This window comes from Ambystoma mexicanum, chromosome 3q, assembly GCF_040938575.1.
Source record: "Ambystoma mexicanum isolate Mex_15411 chromosome 3q, UKY_AmexF1_1, whole genome shotgun sequence".
NCBI classification, from domain to species: Eukaryota; Metazoa; Chordata; class Amphibia; order Caudata; family Ambystomatidae; genus Ambystoma; species Ambystoma mexicanum.
This window is the reverse complement of record NC_090926.1, coordinates 679,681,715-679,708,056: the sequence shown is the minus strand read 5'-3', so window position 1 is coordinate 679,708,056 and position 26,342 is coordinate 679,681,715. Positions and strand designations below refer to the sequence as shown.

At 43.8% G+C, this 26,342-nt stretch overlaps 1 protein-coding gene across 1 annotated transcript in view; it reads right to left on the bottom strand.

Moving 5' to 3' along the window:
* Positions 1 to 399: 399 nt before the first annotated feature.
* STX8 (syntaxin 8) overlaps positions 400 to 26,342 on the bottom strand; it is a 1,659,484-nt gene continuing 1,633,541 nt past the window's right edge. The window contains exon 8 of the mRNA XM_069654576.1: positions 400 to 2,424. Coding sequence (XP_069510677.1) covers positions 2,357 to 2,424 — 68 coding nt within the window. The 3' untranslated portion in view covers positions 400 to 2,356. The remainder of the gene's footprint in view (positions 2,425 to 26,342) is intronic.

Below are 26,342 nucleotides of genomic sequence, written 5' to 3'. Positions count from 1 at the left end.
TGACATCACTGGTTACATCACACATTACAACACTAACCAGTCATGACCAGTGGCCAGAGCCTTTAGCTGTGCCCAATGTATATTTTAACACATTAAGGAGGGTATTGCATCAGGGATATTGCTCCATAATAAATCAAACACTACAAATATAAATATATTCCATAGCTCGAACTCATTACAGTAGGTCGGACATGGGAATGAGAGGTAGTAGATGAGTCTATAGGATCAAGTCGTTACAGAAAGGGGTCCAGAGCCAAAGTCACACTTGAGAGAGCCAGTATAATTGTCTGCGGAGAGAATGGTTCACAGGTGTTTATAGTCTGACTATTTCACTGGCGGTTAAAGCTTCTCGTTGCTAACTCTGGTTGACCAATCTGTTGAAAAAAAAAGACACAAGTATAGGTGTTCCACATACGGTTACATTTTATTTTTTTTGTTATTGCTGTATAATTTCTGAAATTCCAATTGGCACTGTGAATGATTTCTGCAAAGTAGTTCAATGTTAAAAAAAGTCCTCATTGTACAGTTTTATTTCAGACGACTTGACATGAATGTACAAAATGCATCTTGACCTTAAATGCATATACCCACAGAATCTTCACCCCTGGGCACGATTGCTGTGTTCTGCTGGAAAATGCAAACACGCCTATCAGTGCACAAATCACACAAACTACAACGCTCTCAGTGGGCCTTCATAAAAATAAATGAATTCAAAGGACAGCAAAGGAGGAACACACTCCAAGGATGTGGCTCACACTCCAAAGGGCAGAACATGAAGTGTGTGATAAGTGATAGCGGTGCATGTATCGTTAGACCCAGAATCATCAGAGGGCAGTGTAACCTACCTGTTAGGTCAGTAAAGTTGAGTGACAGATGCATGGTATGTTCTGTTTAGCATGAGAATCCAAGTCCTGCTCCTACAATGATTGAAGCCCGCACACGTTCAAGGAGTTGCTTCAAATTCTTCATTTCAGGCACCCATCATGCTCTGTGATAACAATTACAAAATACCTGGCATTGGTGACTATCGATTTGGTGAGTGGGAGTGTTCAAAGTCAGATTTTGGGAACAAGAGTCCAATATTGTATTGAAATGACATAACACACCATACCCAAGACATTGGATGGTAAGCATTGACTGTACCATGAAAGGGCTTCAAGCCTAACCCAAGAAGGCAGGCATATACGCTACTTCTTCAAGGACAACCCTAACCACACAGTCCAACACAGGAGAGCATTTGACATCACGCTATCAAACTATGTGAAAAAGTCCTCTACAGAAATGGTTGCTAATACCCGCCAGATTCTGAGGCCAGGTGAAAAACATAATTTATTATTTAAACCTGTTTACAGGTTGACCATACTCATTCCAGCAAAACAAGCAGAATGGAAAGAAGGGGGTTGGAGTATTCTTCTCAAAACAACTTGATGGGAGTTTTTAGAAAGTTACAAATCTGAGCAGTCCTCTATTCGCCACTATGTGCTTCCCTCACCTGTTGCATTGTTATTGCTTCAGTCAAGGGAGATTAATGATATATGGAGTCTCTAATTACGTATGCACTTTCTCTCCGATTAGGCGTGTGATAAGTGTACAGAAGTGACAAACAGACTCTTTCTTGTCAGCAAACATTTCAGACGAACGCCTTCAACCACCAGCCATACACAAGGGACAGGTGACTGGTGTTAATGTACCACATTCTCCACCCGAGCCAAACTTGTCGCCACACAATGAAAGGATGTTCAAATGTATCATACACTTCACAGTAATTACCTGCTTTAACCATTCCTCAATAAGACGAATGATGGAAAACTCTTAACAAACTGCTAAATGAGGGGAGAACCTGCAGGTGGCTTGTGAGACCGATGAAACCGCAGCTGGGCAAGGTGTTCTTTTGTAACTAAGGGTGTGGGTGATAATACCTTTAAGAAGTGACGTCATGGCCACAGATAAGGATGCAACATCAGCAACAGCAAGGTCAACCTTCTAACAAAAATGTAACAAGTGTCTGTAAATTCATGAGACCAGGACAAAAAGGAGCTGCGTACAGGGACCTTGGGCACTTGATGGAACTAGTGGTTTAATTAATGGAAACATGGTGTTCTCTAGACATAGAAGACAATTATCGACATAAAAAGCAAAGTTGTCCTCTTAGTCCACTATGCGGGACGTTGAAGGCCCCCTGATCCGCTTGGTGTTTTCATTCGAAAATGACAATGAGTCTTCAAGGTCTCAGTGTTGGAGAAGTCATTCTGGTGAGGCTCTTCAAACAAAGAAGTTAAGGAGATGGGTCTCTCGTCTGGAGTAGGGGGCAGGATATGGTGTTCCTTGGCTAATACACAGGTATCTCCATCACCGGTCAATTTGTTGGCCAGACAGCCACCACCACAATCGCAATGAGAAGCAAGACGATCACCACCAGCATTCCTGAAAGAAAGAAAAACAAATTGGGCATTATTGATTTAGACAACCTAATAAAAACTAGTTGGACTTAAGAAACCCTATTTAAAAAAAAAAACGAAAGGAAGGAGCTAAGGAATGTGGTTGTGGCATTGATGTGTCTCGCAACATATGTGTAAACCCTACACTTTCCATAAAGGATAATGCCCAATGGTAATAACTGCCACAGCTGGAAGGGGGAAAAAATGGCCAAAAGTGCTGGGTGATTTCTCAGGTCAGAAATCGCTCCTAGCAGCATACTAGATGCCTGAAAAGGAAATCAGCGTATTCAGGACAAGATCTGTTCTTCACTGGTCTAACCTGATTGGTCTCATCCTGTCTTGGATTCACAGATTCTTGTGGTTAAAGGCCTAGTAATCTGCTAGTTGACTCTAGTACATGCTTACTCATTATGTGGCCGTGAAATGGTTTGGACTTCAACTCCCATCAGACCTATCCAGCATAGTCAGTGATGAAAAATTATCAAAGTTGAAGTCCAAAACATCTGGGGAGCTGCATAGTCTAAAACATGGCCGTGGGGACATAAATCAACAAAATGGTCCATCCACTAACCTTGACATCATGATACCAGCTAAAACATGACTCATTGTAGAACATTTCTTGGTACAGTAATACATTCTGAAATATTTGCATGTTGAAAAAAGGAATTGTCCTCGTTTGCTCGGTTCTCTGCCGCCTAGAAAACATTGGAGCTACTATCATAAACGGCTACTGGAGGCAATACCGTTGACTTTGATAAAACATGTGCGCTTCCAGACTTTGTCCTGTTGCTATGACTCTTGCAGAGACAGAAGCAGGATCAACATGCAGACAATTCATTTAGCATTCCCTATCCCAACCTTGTCTTTGTCCTATGCAGACAGACCAAAAAGTAACACCGAGCAAGAGACAGAGCATATACACTCTGAAGGTAGCTTGGTGAATACATGACAGTGTGAAGAAGGAATTTTGCCATACCAAACTGAATTTCAAGCATTTAAACCATTGTGAGAATGGGCACTCCCATGGGGACATGACACCGGGTTCCACGTTGCGCAGCAGCTACGATGCGCTGTTTGAACGGAGCCTGACAGCGGAAGGAACAGCCTGGCATTCGAGGCAGCTGATCCCACTCTAAAAGCTGCTCCAGCCAGGAATCCATTCCCGGAAGTAGCCAACGGGAAAAAGAATGCCAACGGAGGAATTGTGGCGGCATTGACGGGACACGTTTGAATGGGGCTGGGAATAAGGAGCAGAGCCTGCCTACCTGGGTTGGAAAGGAGGTTGACCCGGACGTGAGACGGAGGAGGCAGAGTCCCAATACAAGACCATAGGACTGGTCAGGACGTCCCGATGGGGTGATTGGTGCAACAGACAAGCATCTAGTATAAAATAATTACGGGGCTAGAACTCTGTTTGACTCAGCACCCACCTTTTGTAGGTGGAGACTGGCCCAGAAAGGAATCCCCACTGGAGTGGGCTTATCTGAGTGGAGAAGCATAGAAGGCTGGCCCAAATTGGAGCTGCTCACCTTTATCTATACAAGGGAAACATACAGCTCTCCTCAATGCCAGCAACTTCATCTCCTTGACATTAGAAATAAGGCCCTTGCTTGGTTTGCTTGATACCTTGTCCTGGAACAACCTTACCTCCCCACTCCCACCTTATGGTTCGAGTTCCCCAAAGGGTCTGTCCTTGGTTCACTTCTCTTCATTCTATTTAAGCTATGGGCTGCCTGATCCCCTATTACGGTTTTCTTCTATCAACACTTTGCTGACCACAGATCTTCTCCTTTCCCTCCTTATCAAACGTGCTGTTGTCAACCATTTCTAAATGTATCTCTGCCAACAAAAATTGGATGGCATCTCACTTGCTCATGCTCAACTCCACTAATACTGAAGTTCTCTACTTCGCAGCAAAACACACATGCTGTTCCTCTCCACCCTCTTCTTCTCTTCTCTCCTATCTTCCTTACCCTGCTTCCACTCGTAACCTTGGTGTCATCTTCAACCCATCTCACAAATTCTCATTCTTCGGCCCCAAATCTGCAACTTGTTATGCTCACCTGGTCCCTGCGGAGGCGTTGGGGCACGGTTGCAGCCCTCCCGAGGGTGAGGTCGCTCGGGTCCGACTTCGCCCTCTGCGCTTATGTGGTGACTGGTGGTAATAGGTGATGCTGCTCGGAACTGCTCCTGTTGATTAGTTTTGGCAAGCACTCCGTCCTGCTGCTTCTGGCAGGGGCGCTTGTGTGATCTGGACCGAGTTCCTTCACTGGTCCCTTGCACGTGGTAGTCCAATACTGCTGCGACTAAGCCAATATACTTCAGCTAAGTGTTTCTGTTTGCCTTTGTCTTTCCGTGTCTGCTTTAGTTGTATTGTAAAGTTCGTTGTCTTGTATTGCTGTCCGTTCCACTTTTGATGTTTGCTCTTTTGTTTTCTTCCCTTGCAGGTGATGTTGCCGGCCCGGCAGAAGCTGGGGAGATCGAGGCGGCAGCCGGAGGGAATGAGGAACGAAGCTGCAGCGGTACAGTAGCTGGTAAATTGTTAACTAGGAGGCGCACAGGGTTAAAATGCGGCGCGGGCTTAGGACGGATGTTCTCACCTTGTCTTTCTTCTTCTTCACAGGGTCTGAGTTCGTGGATGCGAAGTGCAATGCTGCGGAGTTGAGATCAAGATCACTGGATGTCAAGGAGATGAGTCTGAAGATGAAGCGATGAAGCACCGGTTTCCTGGAGGTGAGTATGCAGGAGAACGCCTGGTTTCAATGGTAAGTAAACTGGTCCAAGAGGTGGTGAGCGTCACGTTGCATGCGAGTGCACAGTAACGCGAAGCACCGGCCTTAAGGATGGAGCAGCTTATATAGCTAAACTTCTGAAGCCACGCCCACCAGGTTCAGCCTGCCTGCCACACCCGATGAGTCAGCACATGAAAACCAGCCATAGGGAGCCACACCCGATGAGTCAGCACATGAGGATGTTCCCAGGAATAAGGGCTTCCAGCTCCTGGAAAGTTCTTGTAAAATAAAAGCACTCCTGCACTGAAATAAATTAAAAGCACTCCTGCACTGAAATAAAGTGTTCCTGCTCACAACTCTACATGAGTCTGGCGCCAAAGGCGCCAGGACTGAGTACAGCCAGGGCATCTGTGTTTATGGGACCCAAAGGGACATAAGTGAGTCAAGTGACCCATTGCCCCCATCACTAGATGGTGTGGCTTTTGTGTTCTGGGGCCTGTGGCCATGACACAACTGCAGTCAGACTCAACTTCCTCTATGTCAGACAAATTGGCCATCTCCTTCATTTCAATACCGCTAAACAGCTAATCTCCTCCTTAGTCCTTTCTAGAACTGACTACTTGGACAGTCTCATCTATGGCTTTCCCAACTATGCCTTTTCACCTCTGGAGAAAGTCCTCAACTTTGCAGTCTGCAGACTTTTCAACTTATCGCGCTTTACCACTACCTTCTCTGCCTGTCGCCAAATTGGCTATCTATGAAACAAAGATCTAGGTATAAATGTCATTATCTTCAAAACTATCTATGAACTTGTACCACCTTACCTATCTGTTCATCTCACACCCTACTCTCCCCCTCACTCGGTATGACCATCCTCGGCTCACCTCCCTGCCACTACATGAGCCGCCTGTGCTCCCTCTCGTTTCCACTCTCTTCCTCTCCTCGATACCACACTCTGGAATGCTCCTTTCCCTCTCCAACTCTAACACTATTTAAATGCAACCTCAAAGCCCTCACCTCCTTTCTGAAGAATTGGTTTTCTAGCACTCTATGTTGCTCCATCACCCTGCTTCCCTTTCTCCCTATTGTCACGGGCAATCCTACAACACTTTTCCGTCAGCCCTCCATCCTAAATACAGCACCTCCTACACCATCCCATCCTATGTCATTCTGTCCTGTCCTCGTTTTATGTTTCCACCTTCCCCTGCAAATTCTGCTCTTCAAGCCACATTCTCTCCCCACATTGTCAAGGACTCATGTCCTCTGATCTGTTATTAATGTTACATGTTTTTAAAAAATTGTTGCCAAAAATGATTGCTTTCCTGTGATTTCGAAAAATGAATACAAAAGGCTTTACTTTATCTAATTGATATGTTGAATTAATGTGTGTATGTGTATAGTACACCACTGAGAGTCTATTCACCACTAGGTGCTTTGGGTTTGCAAAAGATTGACGATGGAATATTCACATAAGTAGGTTTTAAGCATTTAAGCAAAAGATGTATTTTATTTTTTAATTTATATGGGGCCAGTAGCTCACCAGCATCAGGGCGCCTTTTCACAAACACAATACAACATACGTGACTAAAAACATGTACACTGGACTAGTGGTAAACCTCACAAAGAATGGGTGTGTGTCTGGTTGAAGTGGGAGGTTAAGATCATTTAAACAAGTGGGTCTTCAGTTTTTTACGAAAGTATTTTGATTCCAATCTCAGGTTAGAAGCAATTTATTTCAGTTGCCAGCAGCAACTGTGGGGAAAGCATACCCTAGGTCGTTTGAGCGCTTGTGGGGTGCTGTGGCCACCATACCTTATGCGGCTGATCTTAGCGCTCGGCTGGGTGCATAAGGGTGGATCTTAGCCATGAGGTACAGTGGTGTCTTCCCATAGATACACTTATGTACCAGCGTGAGGGCCTTAAACTGTATTCTGTCCTCTACTCTTAACCAGTGTAGTTCCTTCCTGGCATTGCTGATATGCTCGGTTTTGGATTTGTGTTTAATTATCCCGACCACATTATTTTGAAAATGTTGGTATCTAACAACACATTGTTTTTTCACTCCCAGTAAGAGTGCATTGCCGTAGTCTAGACCTAATAAAATGGTAGCTCTTGCTATGGTGTTGCAGTTATCTTCACTCAGATAAGGTCTGACTGCTTTTAATGATCTGAGGTAGTAGAAACACTTTTTGCTGATATAGTGAGCTTGAGTGTCAGCGCTCATAGAAGCTTCTAGAATCATCTCGAGGGTTTTAACCTTGCTCAAAACCTGAATGTGAGTGTCCTTGATCAAGGACTCATAATTCAAGGAAAGTTGGGCCCTTGCTTGGTATGAACCAAAAACCATCAACTCGGTTTTCTTGCTGTTCAGGCATAACCAATTGTGGTCCATCCAGGATTCAACTGTATTAAAAATTGATGTTACGGTTTCACTGTCTTTCTTGTAGTCCCTGCTTAATTCAACCACTAGCTGAGTATCGTCAGCATAGTTGGTGAATAAGATGTTAAAGTGGTCGAGGACTATGCACAAGAACCTAAGGTAAAGATTAAAGAGTAGCAGAGACATGCTCGCACCATGCAGGACTCCACAGTCGCTGTTTTTTTCAAAGGATAATTTGTCGCCCCAATGCACTCTTGATGGCCTGTTAGATAGGAAGGATGCTATCCAACCAATTGCCTCCTTGGAGCACTTGGCAGTTTTCTTTGAGGCTTCAAGAAGATCGTGGTTAAGGAGATTGAATGCCGTGCTCAGGTCAATAAAGATGAGGAGACCCGTGTTCCCTTTATCCATAATGCTCAGCATTTTTGTCTGGCGATCGAGCATAGCAGTCTCAGTGCCAAGGGCAACACGGAAGCCTGATTGTTGGTGGTGTAACAATTCAAAGGCTTCAACGTGAGCCTGTAGTTGCGATGTGGCTATTTTGTCCATAACTTTCAATATAAAATTGGAGTTCGTTATGGGCCTTAAGTTATTGGGGTCTCTTTGATCCAAATTGGGCTTTTTAACTAAATGTGTAATGGTTACTTGTTTTGTACGGCTAGGAACAGCTTGGTCGCGGAAGGATGCATTTATGATTTTAGTCAGGGTAGGCGCAAAGATGTCAATATGCTCTAGGATTATTTTAGGCGGCAGGATGTTCTCAGCACATGTAGTAGGTTTAATTGCAGATAACACTTTCACCATGTCCTCTGTGGCCATCTCCCTGTAACAGAAAGACGCTCCGCTGTTATCACTAAACTCGATAGATGGATCATGACTGTCCTTAGTGGCTAGAGTGTTCCTAATTGACTCCCTTGCAGCTTCTCAACAGATTTCAGTATGTCGATCTGCTGATTAAAATAATTTTTCTCAGCAGCACTGATGCTGTTCCTGTACATTTTCTCGCTTTCCTTCCAATAGTCCTTCTTGGATGGTGATGGATTTTTTCTCCACCTGTTTTCTCCATTCCTTTTTTCCCTATTCATCTCCACAAATTCAGAGTTGAACCAATGGAGATGTTTCATGTTGGATCTAATTAACTTAGTCAATAATGGAGCATTCTGGTCGACTAGTTTTTTGGTGAAGTGAATCAGGCGTGTCATAAGGATATCACATGAATTCTCTGCCTTATATTCATTCTCAATTTGGTTCATACATTGTACTAGATGGCATCTTTCAATTTCTTTGTAGTTATGGCAAGGTAAGTTCCTGGGCCTATTGTCCTCCTTTTCCTTAGGGTAAGGTAGAGTAGCTTTAAAAGTTATTTTACAGTGGCCTGAGCAAATGCATGTTTTTTTAATGTTTTTAGTTGCCAGATTTTGAGTAACCATCCAATCCAGTTGGTTACCTTTGATTATAGTGGGTTCAGCATTTATAACATTGTAGTCAATGTTATTCAAAGAGCTTTCAAGACGAATTGCTTCCTTACAAATGAATGTGAATGGTGAAGTGATGAAACAAATCAGTGCGACTGTAATCTAAACGCGTCTTACATTTGGAGTTTAGCCCAAACTTTAGAATCTAAATGAGAAAAAAATGATATGTTGCTAGCCTTTGTCAGGACATGATATGTTTTTGTACTCATAATAAGATAGCTCCTATTTTACTTTATTTTTCATCAGCACTGCTTCAATTCAGTAACAGCAGAGATACACAGCCAACTGATTATGATAGTTTGTATATTGTAGGATTAGATCTCTTTAAATCCCAAGTTTAATTATGGTAAACTGTCTAAAACATTCCCAAACTTATCACTGCCTTAATGTCTTGCAAAGGTAGGAATAAAATCAATTCTCTTTCAAACTCTTTCTTTAGTGTGGCTACAAAACAGAGATTCTGTGTTCCAACCCACCTCAACACCGCACAATAGATCATGCTGAAAACAATGTACTATAGGGCTCAACATGGATTATTTTTGTACAAGGCTAAACAAAGACATAAAAGGTACCCACTTACCCTATGGAATAAAAAAAACACTCCAGCAGTACCAGTCGTAGGTATCATATTATCCTAGAGGGGTGTATGCCAGGAGGTGAAATAGCTTGCCACTTGATGGCAAAAAGTAACATGCAGAATAAGGATTTACCCATGAGGAGGTACTTCTCAGCCCAGAAACCCTTTGCTCTCCTGCTCATCAGTCCACATCCTCAATCCCCAGCCAGACTGCCCCCACTCCTTTGGGATGACTCTGGAGGCAAACCAGCTGGTGCAGGCCAACAATTTGTGTTTGGATTGCCCCATCTCAGACCCAAATAGTGTACCCATATTTCACATGTTTGTCAGACAATAGACTCTCCATCAAACACCTTCCTTCTGGTCCTTCCATTACTGGTCACATGGATGCCTACAAAGTCATGCTTCTCCACATACACATCTTGAATACCATTACCTACATCCCTATAGGTCAAACATTCTCAAATACTCCAGCTGGTCAGAGATAGCGCTACCACTGTTAACAAAAATCAGCATCTAGCAAGCATGCACCCTCATACACTAACAAACTAACAATTATGAATTACACGTGCCATATCCAAATGCAACATGACTAGCTTCATCACAGATTATGACAACTTCCACCCCCATCCTAGCCGGAAATCTCTGCAAAATATGATGGCCTCAACACCATCTAAAATCATACTCCCTTCACCCCAGGGAGTGGTATGTATGATAAAGAACAAAATCCTTCTAAGCACCCTGAAAGCAGGCCATCTCATCCGAGTACAGCAACAGGCTGCTGGTTCCCCATAGCTCAATATTTTTCTCTTTTAAGGCCCTTAACTCCAACTAGCACATTTCTTTGACGAATTTGACAAGTTTGTTCATAATCCTCTGCTCTTATGCTTCTTAGTGATGTGGGATATTTTTACCCATGCCGATGCGTCCCACTGCACCCCTTTGCCAATGGGGAAAGAAACAGCCAAAAATGGATGTGCTAACCCATGTGCGTGCAAATATCTGCAGAACTGCGCATGGTTTACCATCACAAAAGGCTGTACACCCCTGCCACACACAGTCAAAGTTGGTGTAAAAACAGAATTCAATGCAGGAGAATGCCAGTGGGTGCTGTTACATGTAACATGAAGCAAGGCCACAGAAGTGGGCTAAAAATCAAAAATGCTTTTTAAAAATGCAACCAATTGCAACCTTCAAAGTGCTGTTTTGGCACAGAATTCATTCATTTTCCAAGTGAACCATTGAAAAGTGGACTGAAATCACAGATTATCCAGGTGGCTCAGAGAAAAACGGGCCTCACTGACTGACAGCAGCTAAGAAATGTATTTCATGAAAAACCAGTCAACCAACAGTTTGTTTTCAGTTACACGAGAAGAATGCAGCTAAAAGTGGCAACATATAACAATCTGTCTCATTTTCAGCTGTGCAGAGATAACTCCAAGCAAAGGCTGAATATTTACTTCCAGATTCCAGCACTTAAGGACAGAAATGGTGCTGAATAGATGTGAATGCTGCAAAGGAAACTCTAATGTAAAAGACTCAGTTTAAAGGTGCTTTTTCCATGAAGAAATTGCAAAATTCGCCTGTTTAAAAGCCTGTTTTTGTGAAGGGCTTAATTCCTTTAACTGTCAAAATCCCCTATAAACTTTGTGCATTGTATATATTTTATATGAAAGATTGTAGGTCAATCTTAAAGTAACCCAGTTTGGAGTTAACTGGTCAATTCTGATTGGACAGTGCCCAGCTGGGAAAGATGACACTTCATGTTGACACTAGGCTGCTACAGGAAGGCTGAATTGATGCTGGTGGTTCTCGCATATTGACAACAATGAACTCATCAGTCTTTTGTCTCTGGCTCAGCCAAGGACAATGGCAGGAAATTTCCCTCTACACCCCTCCCTGATCAAAGGAATGTGACAGCTGTTGTCAGTTGAATGAAAGTAAAAAAAAAAGAAAACTTAAAAGATATCTGTTTAAAATGCCTATTTGTGATTAAGTTTTGAAAACCTTTAACTTTGCCCCATTAAGGAGGACAAATCTAAAAATTGGTAGTTGTAAATCTAATAATAATAATAATAATAATAATTAGGCTTTTATATAGCGCTACAAACCCTCAGGTATCTGAGCGCTGCTTATTATTACCCACGGTGTGTGGTGCTCATTTATCGACCTCGGAAGGATGAAAGGCTGAGTTTGGCCCCGCCGGGATTCGAACCTGCGTTAACAGGCTCTGCACGGGTGTCAAAGCGGGCGCTCTACTCGCTGTGCCACTTGACCGGCTAATCTTATGCCCTTGCTTTGAAGACATTAGTGAACCCTTTACTTCATAAAGAACCAAAGTTACATGAAAACCCTAATTGTAGCAAAACTATTACTGCTGCAAGTCTAATATTGTATACCCATGCTCTAGTGATAAACGCCCAGATATGTACTGAATTAGAAATTGTTAGGTCAAACTTAAAATTGACAAAATTCCACAGAACGACAAAGACAGCTCTCACAGAGATGGGAATTGGACGTAAAGATAACTCACTAAATCTATAATGCATGTGTCCGATTTTATTAGGGGGCATAATTATAGAAATGTGCATTTGTGCAAAAGTTAGATTGTGGTTCAAATCAATGTGACAGCTCTTTTCTGACTTCCAACCAGAACAAGGCAAGTGCCTTTGACCACTCACAGCCGTGGGTGTGTGGTTTGAAATTCTGCCCCTACCATAAACTTTTTGATGTCACTTGGCAGGATAAATATAGGAACTTCACCACACATAGAGAGACTGCTGGCTGACCACCTCCTGATTTCTGCGCAGCTCTTTGTTCCTGACTTATTCCTCTTGTTCCTGACTTCTTCGTCTTGTCCTGGTCCAGATAAGTTTGCAATACCAAGGCCCAGCATTTGCTGAACTTTTTCAGCTACGCCCAGATCCAACCATCCCAAACTTCAGGGAAAATAATTCTGATCCAGTCTGGCTCGCTACCATTAAGGCTTGCCTGCTGAAACTCGCAATTCTGCTAATCTACAATGCCCAGTGACCAGAAGGGCCAATCCAATCCAAATTCAGTCTGAGGAGCTACTCAATTGACCAAAACTGCCCAGCTGACCATCCTGCCAGAGGTGCCTTGCTGCCGGTAGAGCCGATCCAATGACCAGAACCCTGATGGTCCAATCTTATTTTACAGTGGACTGTAAGTATTAACAGGAATCATAGAAACCCCTAGTGTATTTGCATTGTCCTATCCCAATCACAACCTATCCCATCTTTAACTTCAGAACCCTAACACTGTCAGAACCATTCTTGAGCTGATTTTTCCCATTTTGTGTCATTAAACCATAACCCATTAGAGATTTGAATTAAATAAAGTAATTCCCATGCGGAACGGAAACCAAAGTATCCTACGAGAAGAGTTACAAGCGGCCGTGCGTAACTGTGGAGATTCACAGGTGGCATTCTCTTTTTCCTAGTCATTAATATAGTTTAAATAACCCAATCTGTCATTTTTAAAACTGAATTTCTACTTTTCTCTGTTCTAATTATTTCAAAAATGCCTCTCACTAAAACTTCCATAACTTCTTCAATTTTATAGCCAGATTCTTAATTTCAACTCTCAGTTAAACCTAAGACCCCGAGCTACATCCACAACATTGCGCAACATTTTTATTAAAAATCGCATAATGAAATTTTGAAGCAAATTCGCATTTTGCAAAAGTTGTACACGTGTCTTTTCCCATCCAAAGTGTTTCTTAACTTCCATTCCGATCTAAAGTGTGTACTGTTGTTTATCTTGTAGCTCATGTTGGTTAGAATCTGTTTAGTATTGCTCCCATAGGAATTGACATCAATTTAAGCATTTTTGCCCACACTTCCTTGTTTCACAAAGCCATTTTCAACTGTAATTTTTAAAAGTGTCAAAGTGCCAAAACGTTTTCTCTCTTGTTTGGGGAGGGAAAATTATATTCAAACTCCATATACTGTTCTTTTATTCCAGAATACCTGCTGATTACTGACCTCTGTGTAGAACTGATCAATTCTGAATTAAGAACTTTGCAGGGGGAAATATTAACCTAAGCGCTATCTGTTCGCCAACCAAAACTGTCTTTTCCCTGTGTTTTATCTTCTGTGCTGTTCAAAAGTGAATTCAATTGCCTTACTTATTTTCTGATTGTATTGTTCCCACATTGGTGACTGATGCCCCATATATATATTTATAAATATATACATATATATATATATAAACTTGTGTGATTTGAATTTTAAATAAATAAATATTCACCTTTACAAACTAGCCTGATTCCTGGTGCACTGTGACCTGGAGGGTATTTTGAGACGGGTGTGATATGAGTAGTATATCACTCACAATATTGAACCTATAGACACAATAAATAAGTATTTCATGTGTGCATCACATGCTAAGCGAGACCCGGGCGTGTGCCTGATTGAAATCCTTAACAGTGACTCCAATCTTGGTGCAAATAGCTCTTCAGAAACACCACCTCTATGCTGGACTCTTCTCTCAGATCATGTCTGTACCAACTTACACAGCATAAATGCCAACTCCAGCCGGTACAACACCAAATCCAAACATCCTCTCATTGATCAGCATTCGTTTTCCTTGCCTGCCCAACAATTCTCCCAGAGAGGACATAGATAAATTATCATCACTCTCCATTTGTAATACCATTCATTCTCTAAGACACTCTACTGTTACTCTGGCCAGCCGGAAAGACTCACATGATCAATAAAACCTAACAAACAGGCTGTACTAATCACAACCAACTGGAAATTGTAGCAGACTAGTAGGTGATTTCAATTATTGGATTGAGGAACATCCTATCAAAGTAATGTAGAGGAGCAGGTGGACAGGTTATCTCTAGCTCCCGCCCCCTCAACTCTGTCATACTGGAACAATAGGAGGAGAACCCTATGTGGGACAATACCGCATTGAGTGTATGAGAGACAATATTCACTCAACCGTATCTAATGTACTCTCGCACCGAGAGGGAGAAATTATATCTGCACACATCATTGGACATCATAGAGCTATACATGAATTATGACAAGAGCAGAGTGACGTCAAAGATGAAAGATACTGAGACCTACTGAAGCAATATGCAAATACTCAAAGATTAAGGATTTAGCTGAAGTAACTAGAGAAACATAATCACATATGAAGCAATTGTATATGCAAAGAAGATAAAGTAACCTGCTGATTAATACATGTACATACGCAGAACGCAAGGGAGATGAGACATATAGAAGCTTGCTGCAGAGGAAAACATAACATGGCTAAGAGCGGCCATGATGGAAAAGTGGCCGTTGGACTCGTATTAAAACAATTCAAGCTACCCTGGAGACGGAACAGGGCTGCAGAGTCAGGAGATGCTGGAAAAACAGCTTTGTGTGAGGAATAAAGAGGAGTTTATTGCCCTGGTATCGAGGATGCTACTTCGAGGAATAATTGCAAGGCACAAGGGGAGTCAAAAGAATAAGCCATGTCCGTAGGACATATTTCTCTTCGATTAAGCAAAGGAGAAAACATCTGCAAGAGCCAAGTATTAGAAAATTAAAGATGTGGAAAACCCATGTAGGAAAGAGTGAGCAATTCTCTAGAGGCCAAGAAGGGTAATGACACCCAAATCAATTGAATCAAATAGCAGTAAATGTACATGTTTGTGGTCTCCTCACACGTGATTCAGAAGTTGAAAACAAGGGCTATTCATTAAGCCCAAATGAAGATAATAGTATACCTACACTGTCTTAAATGTACAAGAGCAGAGAGCAGGCTTCAAGGTCAACTACAAAGGAGAAGCCTTGGCTTGGGGCCTGACCGATGAGAGATTATGGACTAATTGGGAATGTGGGGAGTAGTCTGACATTGCTTGCGACACCCGAGTATCGTTTTGCTTACGTGACGCTAACAAGCCAAAAGTCCAAGGTTGGGAAAGCATGCCAACCAATCAGAGGACCAACCTGTTGCCATTTTTCTGCTATAATCAGTTTTATACGTATTTAGAGGTAGTTCGAGGCGCGCCAAGGGACAGCCAATGAAGTTATTAACACTGATATATATATATATATTAAAAGGTACATATGTTCCATTAACCAATCCCTCCCTTCAATCGGTTTCAGTTTGCCACGCAGGGTGATGTCATAGATGACGCATATCGAGGTATAAAACCGTTGTATAATCACATTTGGGTGTGAGTACGTGAATTCCTGCCAGTTATTCACCAGATTGCCCTATGCTATTTCTATGCTGATAATAAAAAAGCACTTTGCCATATTCTTTGAGTCTGTCCGGTTGTTTGGGTCCAAGATCATTATTGGTAATTCCATCCAGCACATGAGACGCTTCAAGGTGCTAGAGCACAGTAATACTGCCACATCTGCACTTGCAGGTGCACATGGGGCAGGAATATGAGTGGCAAGTGTAAGGAAGGCATGATATCAACAGTAAGACAGACAAGTGACCATAGTTCAAGGGTGTTAATTAAAACTTCACAAGGGGGTCTAGTACACAAAAACATTATTTTCCTTTTCCAGTATTCAACTTGGGTGACCCACGGTTCACCCAGACCCCCCTCAGCCGGGCTTAGATCCCTTTTGAAACCAAAGTTCAATGTTGGATCCCCCTCAGTCGGGCTCAAATCCTTTCAAAACAAAAATTCAGATAATTATTTCTCGGGTGACTCACAGTTCTCCCCAGATCCCCCTCAGTAGGGCTCAGATCCTTTTCTGTTGATCAATTAGTCTCCCTCATCCGGGCTCGGACCAATTGCAATGCACTTCAAACTATCAAAGACTTTCGAATGTGCACAGGATTTGGAAAGACCCGTTGCATGACCACTTCAATCTCAGTATTCCTTTTCTTACACTCAGCATCAGTTGGATACCTAACAGCGAATTTCGAAGGAGCACCCACGTGGCACCGGACCACTGTGTGTATGGTATATTTTCTTTTCTTAACTTCCAAAGTTCAATTATAAAGTTCAAATATTCCTTTTGGCTTTCATTCATATCCGTGTCGCTCTTTACAAACGCCTCACACACTGTTCTCTTTGTACACTGTTGCCTATTCCAACCTTAGTTCAAAACACAAGCTGGTTCAGCATCAGTCCAGTTAAAGGGAATATAACTGTTCTAGAAGCAGGACACCAGACCACAAATAATTGTTCTCTACCAGTGTCTTCAAACACCCTGCAGAAAATAATTCCAGACATTTAACAACCTCACAGTTTATATCTCCGAACTGCTTGTGTCTGGCTAGAATCAATACAATTTTGGGAAGACGCCCAGGCTAAGAATTGAGGGTGCTAATTGATTCCTCCCTCCAAAAAGAAGTCTTGCCAGTTGACCTAAAATAGGTTATGGTTAGTTCATTTCTGAAGAAGCCCCTGATCAATAAAACGAAGGCACTTTTCTACGAAGCACTGTATTACTTTTTTTCGCTGCTGTTCCTCACATTCCGATTGCCGTGCTGGATTGGCACTACATTTCCTGGCATACTCTGATTTGCAGAGCCCTTCTGACCGCATCATATGTTCACGCAATGGGCTTAAAGGAATGGTTCGGCCAAAATGTTTTATTGCCCAAAAAGATGGCCAATAATAAAACAAATATACTAGCACTTTTTTTAAGTTCCTATGTAAAATTTTGAGCAATTCAAGCTCAAAAATTGCAAAAGCAAGCACATGGGCACATCCATTTTGTGAAATGGATGCCCGCCTGTGCTGGCTTTTGCTTTTGCGGTACTAATTAAGGAAAAGCCATCCAGCTGTAGTAAACAAAAGCTACCACTGGGTGGCTTTTCCTTCATTGGTGCCGGGACTCGGAGGACACGGACCAGAGACTACAGGCAGAAAAACTGCAGCGAGTATATTTGTTTTATTATTGCCCATCTTTTTGGGAAATACAATTTTTTGCGCGAACCATTCCTTTAAAGATCTTGATCAGTGCAACGCACTTACCCAAAGCCTGTTTTGGCTGAGTTCAGACGTTCGGCAGGAGATGCTATCCTTTTCGTCGCTAGATATATTTGTTGAGTGGCCCATAACTTTGGTGAATTGGACTAATTTAGACTGGTAAGGCCTAGTTGACACCCTCCTTGATATAGAACTATTAATTCTAGGGCCAGAATCGGCTACCCCAGTAAAATATTATTGGCACTCAGACATGAACCAGACTTTTTGCCACTACAGACCTTAAATAAGATCCGTGCGCATAAGATCAAGGGTTGTTTCCCTGATCATGCTCATACTGAAATTGACTTGCTCCTCGCCCTGGTAAAAGTTGTTTTAGTGAATGTTCTATCGGTGGTCCTACACGCACTTGAGGTACATGACCTAAGGGAACAAAACAAGTTAGACCTTTTATTCATTATCAAAACTTTTTTTAATGAGGCCTCAAATGCCACGTTTCATTCCCTAGTCCCTCCAGATTATTCTATTCAACTCATTAAATGCCACTCACAAAGAGTCATTGGCATTCCAGTTATCTAGAAATCTACAGTGAAAGTCTTGCATCTGGAATCGTTATGTTAGGAGGAAGTATCACAAGTAGGCCATTTGAATGTGAAGGAAATCTAGGAGTCCTTCGTCTCTCATTAAAGCACCTACCACAAATTATAAAATTGCAATTTTTGAGGTCAAATCCAAATACCTCCACTACAAATTTCAAACTTCATTTAATGAGCCCAGGGACATTTGTTTCACTATTTCCAATGTCCTCTACCCCAGCTGTATCTATGTCACCATTACTCCTTCTGCAGCACAAGCTAATGCCTTCAATGAATTATTCATGAATAAAATGATAAATATTCACAAACAAATTGACCACAATTTCTATCCCTGCGGGGCCGGCACAATTTGACTTTAGTTCAGTCTCCCAGGGGAATATTGCTGGTCTGATTAAAAATGTAAAACTGACCAACGATGCCCTTTTTGTTCTCCCAGCATGTGCAGACTAATATCATGCCAAAGGCTTGGATCAGTGTATGACAACCTCTATCAAACACAAGAAGTCCCTGCTGAGCTGAGACGTTCTATGATTTCACCCCTGTTGAAAATGTCCATGCTCGATGTGACAAATCAACTTCCTGGGCACTAGTGGTCCAGGGATGAATATCAGTTTCTAAACCATCAATTAGCCCCACACCGCTAATACACCAGAAGGGATCCAAACAGATTGGAATACAAGTGAATTAGAAGACCTCCTTGTCCAATTTTGGTAACGTGGACGGAATGATAAAAGGGACTGTCCAGTCAAGGTTGTATACAAATATCTACTTTATTATTACTACACCAGACAGTTCTAGCACACTACAAAATACAACCCACCATGTACAAGGAACACAGAGGACAGACAGTTTCACGAAGGAAAGGGATGAACTCTGGATACGGACAGGAGGGTAGTTGGTAAAGTAATCAGCCTTACTATTCAAGGTTATTCGGTTCCAGCACCAAATGGGCAAAGGGTTGTAACTGTCTCTAGGGGCCTTCAGAGAAGGACCAGGGGGGCAGAAACACAATGCACCTGGTGCTGAAGAAGTTCTTGGTGCTGAACAGTGTCAAGGCGGTTCCAGGGGGTTTTTGTTATGCTCACCTGGTCTCTGCAGAGGCGTTGGGGCACGGTTGCAGCCCTCCCGGGGATGAGGTCGCTCTGGTCCGACTTCGCCCTCTGCGCTTATGTGGTGACTGGTGGTAATAGGTGATGCTGCTCCGGGCTGCTCCTGCGTGGAGATTAGGGGGCGTGAGTGTGCCACCTTGTGCGCCTGATCCCCTTCCAGACCCCTTCTCCCAAACCGTGGTACCCGTGGGATGCGCTGTCCCTGGAAAGCTCACCTGTTGATTAGTTTTGGCGAGCACTCCGTCCTGCTGCTTCTGGCAGGGGCGCTTGTATGATCTGAACTGAGTTCCTTCACTGGTCCCTTGCACGTGATAGTCCAGTCCTGCTGCGACTAAGCCACTATACTTCAGGTAAGTGCTCCTGTTTGCTTTTGTCTTTCCTCATCTGTTTTTGTTGTATTGTAAAGTTTGTTGTCTTGTATTGCTGTCCGTTCCACTTTTGATGTTTGCGCTTTTGCTTTCTTCCCTTGCAGGTGATGTTGCCGACCCAGCAGAAGCTGCGGAACTCAAGGCGACAGCCAGAGGGCATGAGGAACAAAGTTGCAGTGGTACAGTAGCTGGTGAATTGTTAACTAGGGGCCGTGCAGGGTTCAAATGCGGCGCGGCCCTAGGATGGACGTTCTAACCTTGTCTTTCTTCTTCTTCACAGGGTCCGAGTTCGTGGATGCAAAGTGCGGTGCTGCGGCATCGGGATTAAGATCACTGGATGTCAGGAGATGAGTCTGTAGATGAAGCGATGAAGCACCAGTTTCCTGGATGTGAGTATGCAGGAGAACGCCTGGTTTCCAAAGGTAAGTAAACTGGTCCAAGCGGTGGTGAGCATCACGTTGCACGCGAGTGCACAGTAACACGAAGCACCGGCCTTAAGGATGGAGCAGCTTCTATAGCTGAGCTTCTGAAGCCACGCCCAGCAGGTTCAGCCTGCCTGCCACACCCGAGGAGTCAGCACATGAAGACCAGGCCTAGGGAGCCACACCCGATGAGCCAGCACATGAGGATGTTCTCTGGAATAAAGGCTTTCAGCTCCTGGAAAGTTCTTGTAAAATAAAAGCCACTCCTGCACTGAAATAAAGTAAAAGCACTCCTGCACTGAAATAAAGTGTTCCTGCTCACATCTCTATATGAGCCTGGCGCCCAAGGCGCCAGGACTGAGTCCAGCCAGGGCCCCTATGTCTATAGGTTCCAAAGGGACATAAGTGAGTCAAGTGACCCATTGAACCCCATCACTAGATGGTGTGGTTTTTGTGTTCTGGGGCCTGTGGCCATGACAGCACTCACCCTCAAGGCCCCTCTCATGGGTGGTTTCCCCCCTGGCCCTGGTTTAGTGGGGTTATTGCGGTGGAGCTGCCTATTACTCGTGGAGCGTGGACATGCTCACTGGGTTCCCAGGTCTGATCTTGGGGTCCATAACCTTTCCAGTCTATAAAGTAGTATAACTTGGACCCGACCATCTTAGAGTCTAGGAACCTTTTAACTTCGTATTCTGGTTCTCCTTCAACTATTTCGTGATCCCGTGGAGTATCGAGCTGCGTACCTGGTCTCAATGGTTTTAGGAGGGAGACATGAAACACCAGGTGGATCTGCATGTGGGCCGGTAATTCTAATTTCATGGCTGCAGGGTTGATCACAGCCTTGATAGTGTAGGGTCCCAGATATCTGGGACGGAATGACTGTGGTCCTTTCAGGGGGATGTTTTTGGATGCTAACCAAACCTTGTCTCCGACTTGGTAGTTGGGAGCTTCCCTACAGTGTCGATCCGCAAACTGCTTGTTTCTCATTGGCTCTGGCAAGATGCTCTGCTGCTTCCTTAAAAACCTGGGTGATGGTTTTGTGTAAGGTCGTTACAGCGGGCATTTCTAATGATTCGATAGGGTTGAAAACTGATGTCCGTGGATGTCGACCGTACACTATGTAGAATGGGCTTTGTCCCGTACTGGTGTGAATGGAGTTGTTATATGCATATTCTGCTAACCAAAGTATGTCCTTCCAGGTATCCTTGGTTTGTTGCAGCATAGACCTTATGTATTGCTCGAGGGTCTGGTTATTCAGTTCGGTCTGGCCGTCGTTTGGGGGTGATGACTTGTAGATAACCGGTGGTCGATTTTGGCAATTTTACAACACCTTTTCCAGAATGCAGAGACAAACTGAGCTCCTCGGTCTGATATCAATATTGATGGGAACCCGTGTAGCAGGAAAATCTGTTCCAAAAACACGGTAGCCAGAGTAGAAGCAGTTGGGAGACATTTCAGGGGAATAAAGTGGGCCATTTTGGAAAACAGATCTACGACGACTAAGATGGTATTGTATCCGTTACAGGAGGGAAGGTCTGTAATAAAATCCATTGATAGCACATGCCAAGGTACTGGGGGTACTTCTAAAGGACGTAGCAGACCTGCGGAACTTTGTTTTTGGGACTTGTGTTATGCGCAGGTGCCACAGGGTGCGACGAACTGGACAAAGTCCTTTTGCCAAGTTTGTCACCAGTAATTTTTCTTTATTTTAGTTTGGGTTTTGGCTATTCCCAGATGCCCTTCTATTAATGAATCGTGATAGTTTGCTATGATTTGATTCTGTAATTTCTTATCCAGGATTTACAATCGTCCTTGGTAGTATGGTAGGCTGTCCATGATCGTATACGGGTCTCCCTTCCCTAGCCATTCCTGTTGCGCTGGTGGACTCATCAAGTGTTGCAGGTCAGATTTGAAGTTGTATAGAGTGGTAGTTGTGGCAATTATGCCTTGGATTCACCCTTCAGGGATGATGGCCATGGGGTCTGGTGTAGTGAATGCCTCTTCTCCCTCATGCGAGACAGGGCATCCGCTTTTCCAGTAGTGGCCAATCCTTCACTGATGTGCAAAGACTTCAACACAAAACATCAGAACTTGGCTTGCCTAAACTAAACTGCATGAAGCCAGACTGTGCACTTTCTAAATAATGCCACATTTTGTGATAAGTGTGTTTTTTTGCTCTCCTGTTTGTTTGTTGTTTTTTTCTTCCCCCTGACCTCAATGTCATGTACATAATGGCGCCCACAGAACACAATGCACTTTACTTTTTGTGAGCATTTTATGGTTGGGTGAATTGAAATACATTCTGATGCCACACATGCTGATTGCATTAGAGAATATTGTAGCCCTGTCAGTAGATTACAGGAGCAATATCAATGTATAGATTTATGCTGGAAAAAAAAGTTACGCTTTATGTACTAGGAACAAACTCTCTTCTGCAGACAGGTTCATGCATAAGAGATATCCTTCTAACTAAAATACAAATGTTGGTCATAATTCTAAATACAGAATCTCTGTTTTTCTTCTAAATGGACAATCCTAGTGTTTAACATTGTCTACTATCTCGTTGCTTTATACACCATAGTAAAATGTAGCATAATGAGTTTGCTTTGCCTAAAGATGTGTATATGATTTTCTTTTAGATCACATGTATATAAACACATGTTCCCTGATTAAAAAGGGCGCATAAAGAATGATTTAATCTGCTTTGTTATTTACAGATAAATGCGAGTTCATGTTTAAGTTCTTGCAGGTTTGGAATAGGGTGATCACTTCTAAACACCACTACAGTTCCCTCTAAATACAACTTTCTACATTTTAAGAATGGTATAACTTTGAACGGCGGTAACCACCCCCCTTGTTATACATTCAGGTGGTAGTGAACTGGTGAGGCCCAGTATGGTTTCTTTCTTTGACAAACCTGGGTTGGTAAGACCTTTTAATGAGAATCCCTTGTATAATAGGTGTCGGCAGTCTTGGGGAAAGGTTAGAACTTGTTTACGCCAGTCAATCCTGGGATTGTAGATCTCCAGCCAGGGCATTCCCAATATCATCTGGAACTGAAGAGCGCTGATGTGATCGAAGGTGATGTCCTCTTGGTGACCGTCCTGACAGAGAAGCGTGACCTTCTCGGTGTAATGCGTCACTGGATGCATCAACTGCTATGACGTTTTCCGAAACCTGCTTCTGTCGGAGAGGAAGGCCTATACAGACCAGATCTGGGTCCATGTAATTTCCCACAGCCCCACTGTCAATGTATGCCTCCAAGGCATGTATTTTCGACAGTTGCATGTGGTTTACCAGGAGCACATGGATGACTACTTGTGAGGTCTGTATAGGTTCCTTTTCACCGCTCGACAAGTGGACCCCTACGCTTGCTGGGCATTGGAGTTTCCCGAGTCCTGTTCTTCTTCACCCTTGTCAGTTGCTCCAACTGCTTTTCTGGGTGGTTTCACTGGGCATTCTCGGAGATAGTGACCTGCCTTACCACAGTACAAACAAAGCTGCTGCAGTCTCCTTTTCTCCCTTTCTGCCTTGGTGAATGGGCTCCGCAAGCCTCCGATTTGCATTGGCTCGGATTGATCGTGTGATTTGGTTTGATTCTCACGGGATCACACGTAGACCGACTGCCCCTCGGCCTTGGCCTTGGCCCGATCCATCTTCCGATCCTGCAGTCTGTGATCGAGCTGCACAGCCAGGTTGATGTATTCAGCACATCTTTCCGGGGGATTTACTACTTGGGCTAATACGTCCTTAAGTTCCCTTCTCAAGCCTTGTTAAAAGAGAGTAGTTCTTTTCTCCTCTGGCCAGTTAGTTTGTGCTATCAGATGATTGAAGGAAGCAATATATATAAGCAATCAAGTAGATCTTGATTACTCTGCCGTAGTGATAACAGTTCATTGTCCAGAGCCCGCCCTTGAGTATGCCGTGCAAATAGTTTCTCCATTTCACGCTGGAAACCTCTGAAGTCTTGAAACAAAGGATCATCCTGGTTTACCAAGGGTATTGACCAGTCTGCTGAGGGTACAAATGCCAGTCTCGCTTGATCATTGGGGAATGCCCCAGGTCTGCACAAGAAATGTAGGCGACATTGATTCATAAAGATGGCATACTTATTCGGATCACCTGTGAGGGGTTCTAGTGGGGCCAAGGGAAACCCCCCTGGAAGAACCACCTGTACTGGCGTGGGCTGTAGAGGCGCGGCAGGAGGGGCATACCCCGGCAGTGGGACCTGGCCTGCCTGGAGCATTTGCCTTGCTAGTTCATCTGTCCGCTCCCGGTTCACAATTAGATCTTAGGGCATTGGGTTCCTGTCTTGAGGCATGAACTTCAGCCCGTGTACTCTCCCAGTAATCGGGCCAACTGGTCCGTTTCAGAAGTGCCCATAAAGCCCAGGCAGAGATTTGAGGAGGCTTTGCATTCTGTTACGCTCCCCTGGTCTCTGTGGAGGCATTGGGGCACGGTTGCAGCCCTCCCCGTGGTAAGGTCGCTCGGGTCCGACTTTGCCCTCTGCGCTTATGTGGTGACTGGTGGTAATAGGTGATGCTGGTCGGGACTGCTCCTGCGTGGAGAATAGGGGGCGTGAGTATGCCAGCTTGTGCACCTGATCTCCTTCCAGACCCCTTCTCCCAAAACGTGCTGTCCCTGGAAAGATCACCTGTTGATTAGTTTTGGTGAGCACTCCATCCTGCTGCTTCTGGCAGGGGCGCGTGTATGATCTGGACCGAGTTCCTTCACTGGCCCCTTGCACGTGGTAGTCCAGTCCTGCTGCGACTGAGACACTATACTTCAGGTAAGTGTTCCTGTTTGACTTTGTCTTTCCTCGTCTGTTTTTGTAGTATTGTTAAGTTCATTGTCTTGTATTGCTGTCCGTTCCATTGTTGATGTTTGCTCTTTTGCTTTCTTCCCTTGCAGGTGATGATGCTGGCCGGGCAGAAGCTGAAGAGCTCGAGGCGACAGCCGGAGGGAATGAGGGATGAAGCTGCAGTGGTACAGTAGCTGGTAAATTGTTAACTAGGGGGCGTGCAGTGTTCAAATTTGGCACGGCCCTAGGACGGATGTTCTAACCTTGTCCTTCTTATTCTTCTTCACAGGGACCGAGTTTGTGGAGGTGGAGTGCGGGGCTGCGGCGTCAGGATCAAGATCACTGGATGTCAGGTGGGGATGTAACGGTATAACGGTATACCGTTAAAGATACCGTGAACCACTTCATTGAACAATAATAACCGTCACATTGTTTATACCGTTATACCGTTCATACCGTTAAGTGTGCTTTTCAATCTGATTTGGAAAGGCTGCAGTAAGCAATTGCTGCACAGTCTTGGTTTTGCACTGTTGGATGTGCCTCTGCCAAGTAGGTTCAATTGGAGCAGTTTTTAATGCCATTCCATAAACCACACGTGCATTACACAAAATCAATATGTTAGCAATAGGAAGAATAGATACAGTGCCAAGAAGGAAAAGGGTTTACTTTGGGGTGGCGGCTTTGGGGTTTATATATTTATAATGGATAATGTTCTCTAAACATATGGCGATGGGGGATTTCCCTGGTTCTATCATTGAATTTACATATAATAAGTCACACTGCGAAATTCACTCATCTCTGTGGGTATTCCCTGCTGCCATACCAAAGGGTAACATGTCAGTGATTACTGAACACCTTTTGGCCCGCAAGTAAACTAAAGGCCGTAACATAAAGAGAGAGTGCGTGTGTGTGTGTGTGTGTGTGTGTGTGTGTCTAATCAGGACATTCCATCAGAACTTCCCAACCAAACTTGGGCCAGACAGAAGGAACACCATGGGAGGGGCCTTAGGGGGGAGTGCTGTCACGGCCCTTGCCCAAAACCCCCTCTGGCAAACCCATTGGCCAGGTGGAGTCATGACTCGGGCCTCTAGAGCCTGGCATCCTCTTCAAAAGCCCTCATGGTGCCAGTCCTGGCGCCTATGGCGCCAGGTTCATACACCATGAAAAAAATGTGTGTGTGTGTGTGTGTGTGTATATATATATGTGCACAAGCGTATACTACCATCAGCCTCCATTCATCTTTGGCATGCAGTTTATCAAGATGGCAACATGTTCATCTTCACCAGTAGCCAGTGGGGAAGCAAAAATCCTAAATGACCACTTACGAAAAGCTATTCAGTTTGCTTTGCCAGTTGCAGCAGGCCTCCACCCCACCCCCTCCTCTCCACACGTGTGTTTGTGTTTGGTGGAAGCAAGGCATTTCAGTGGAAAGTATGTAGAAAAGCTCAATTCTGGCCCTGGGTGCCTGGTTTTGTTTGTGATGATACATCTGTCAATTTATGACCTTTTAGAAAATATTTGTTAAG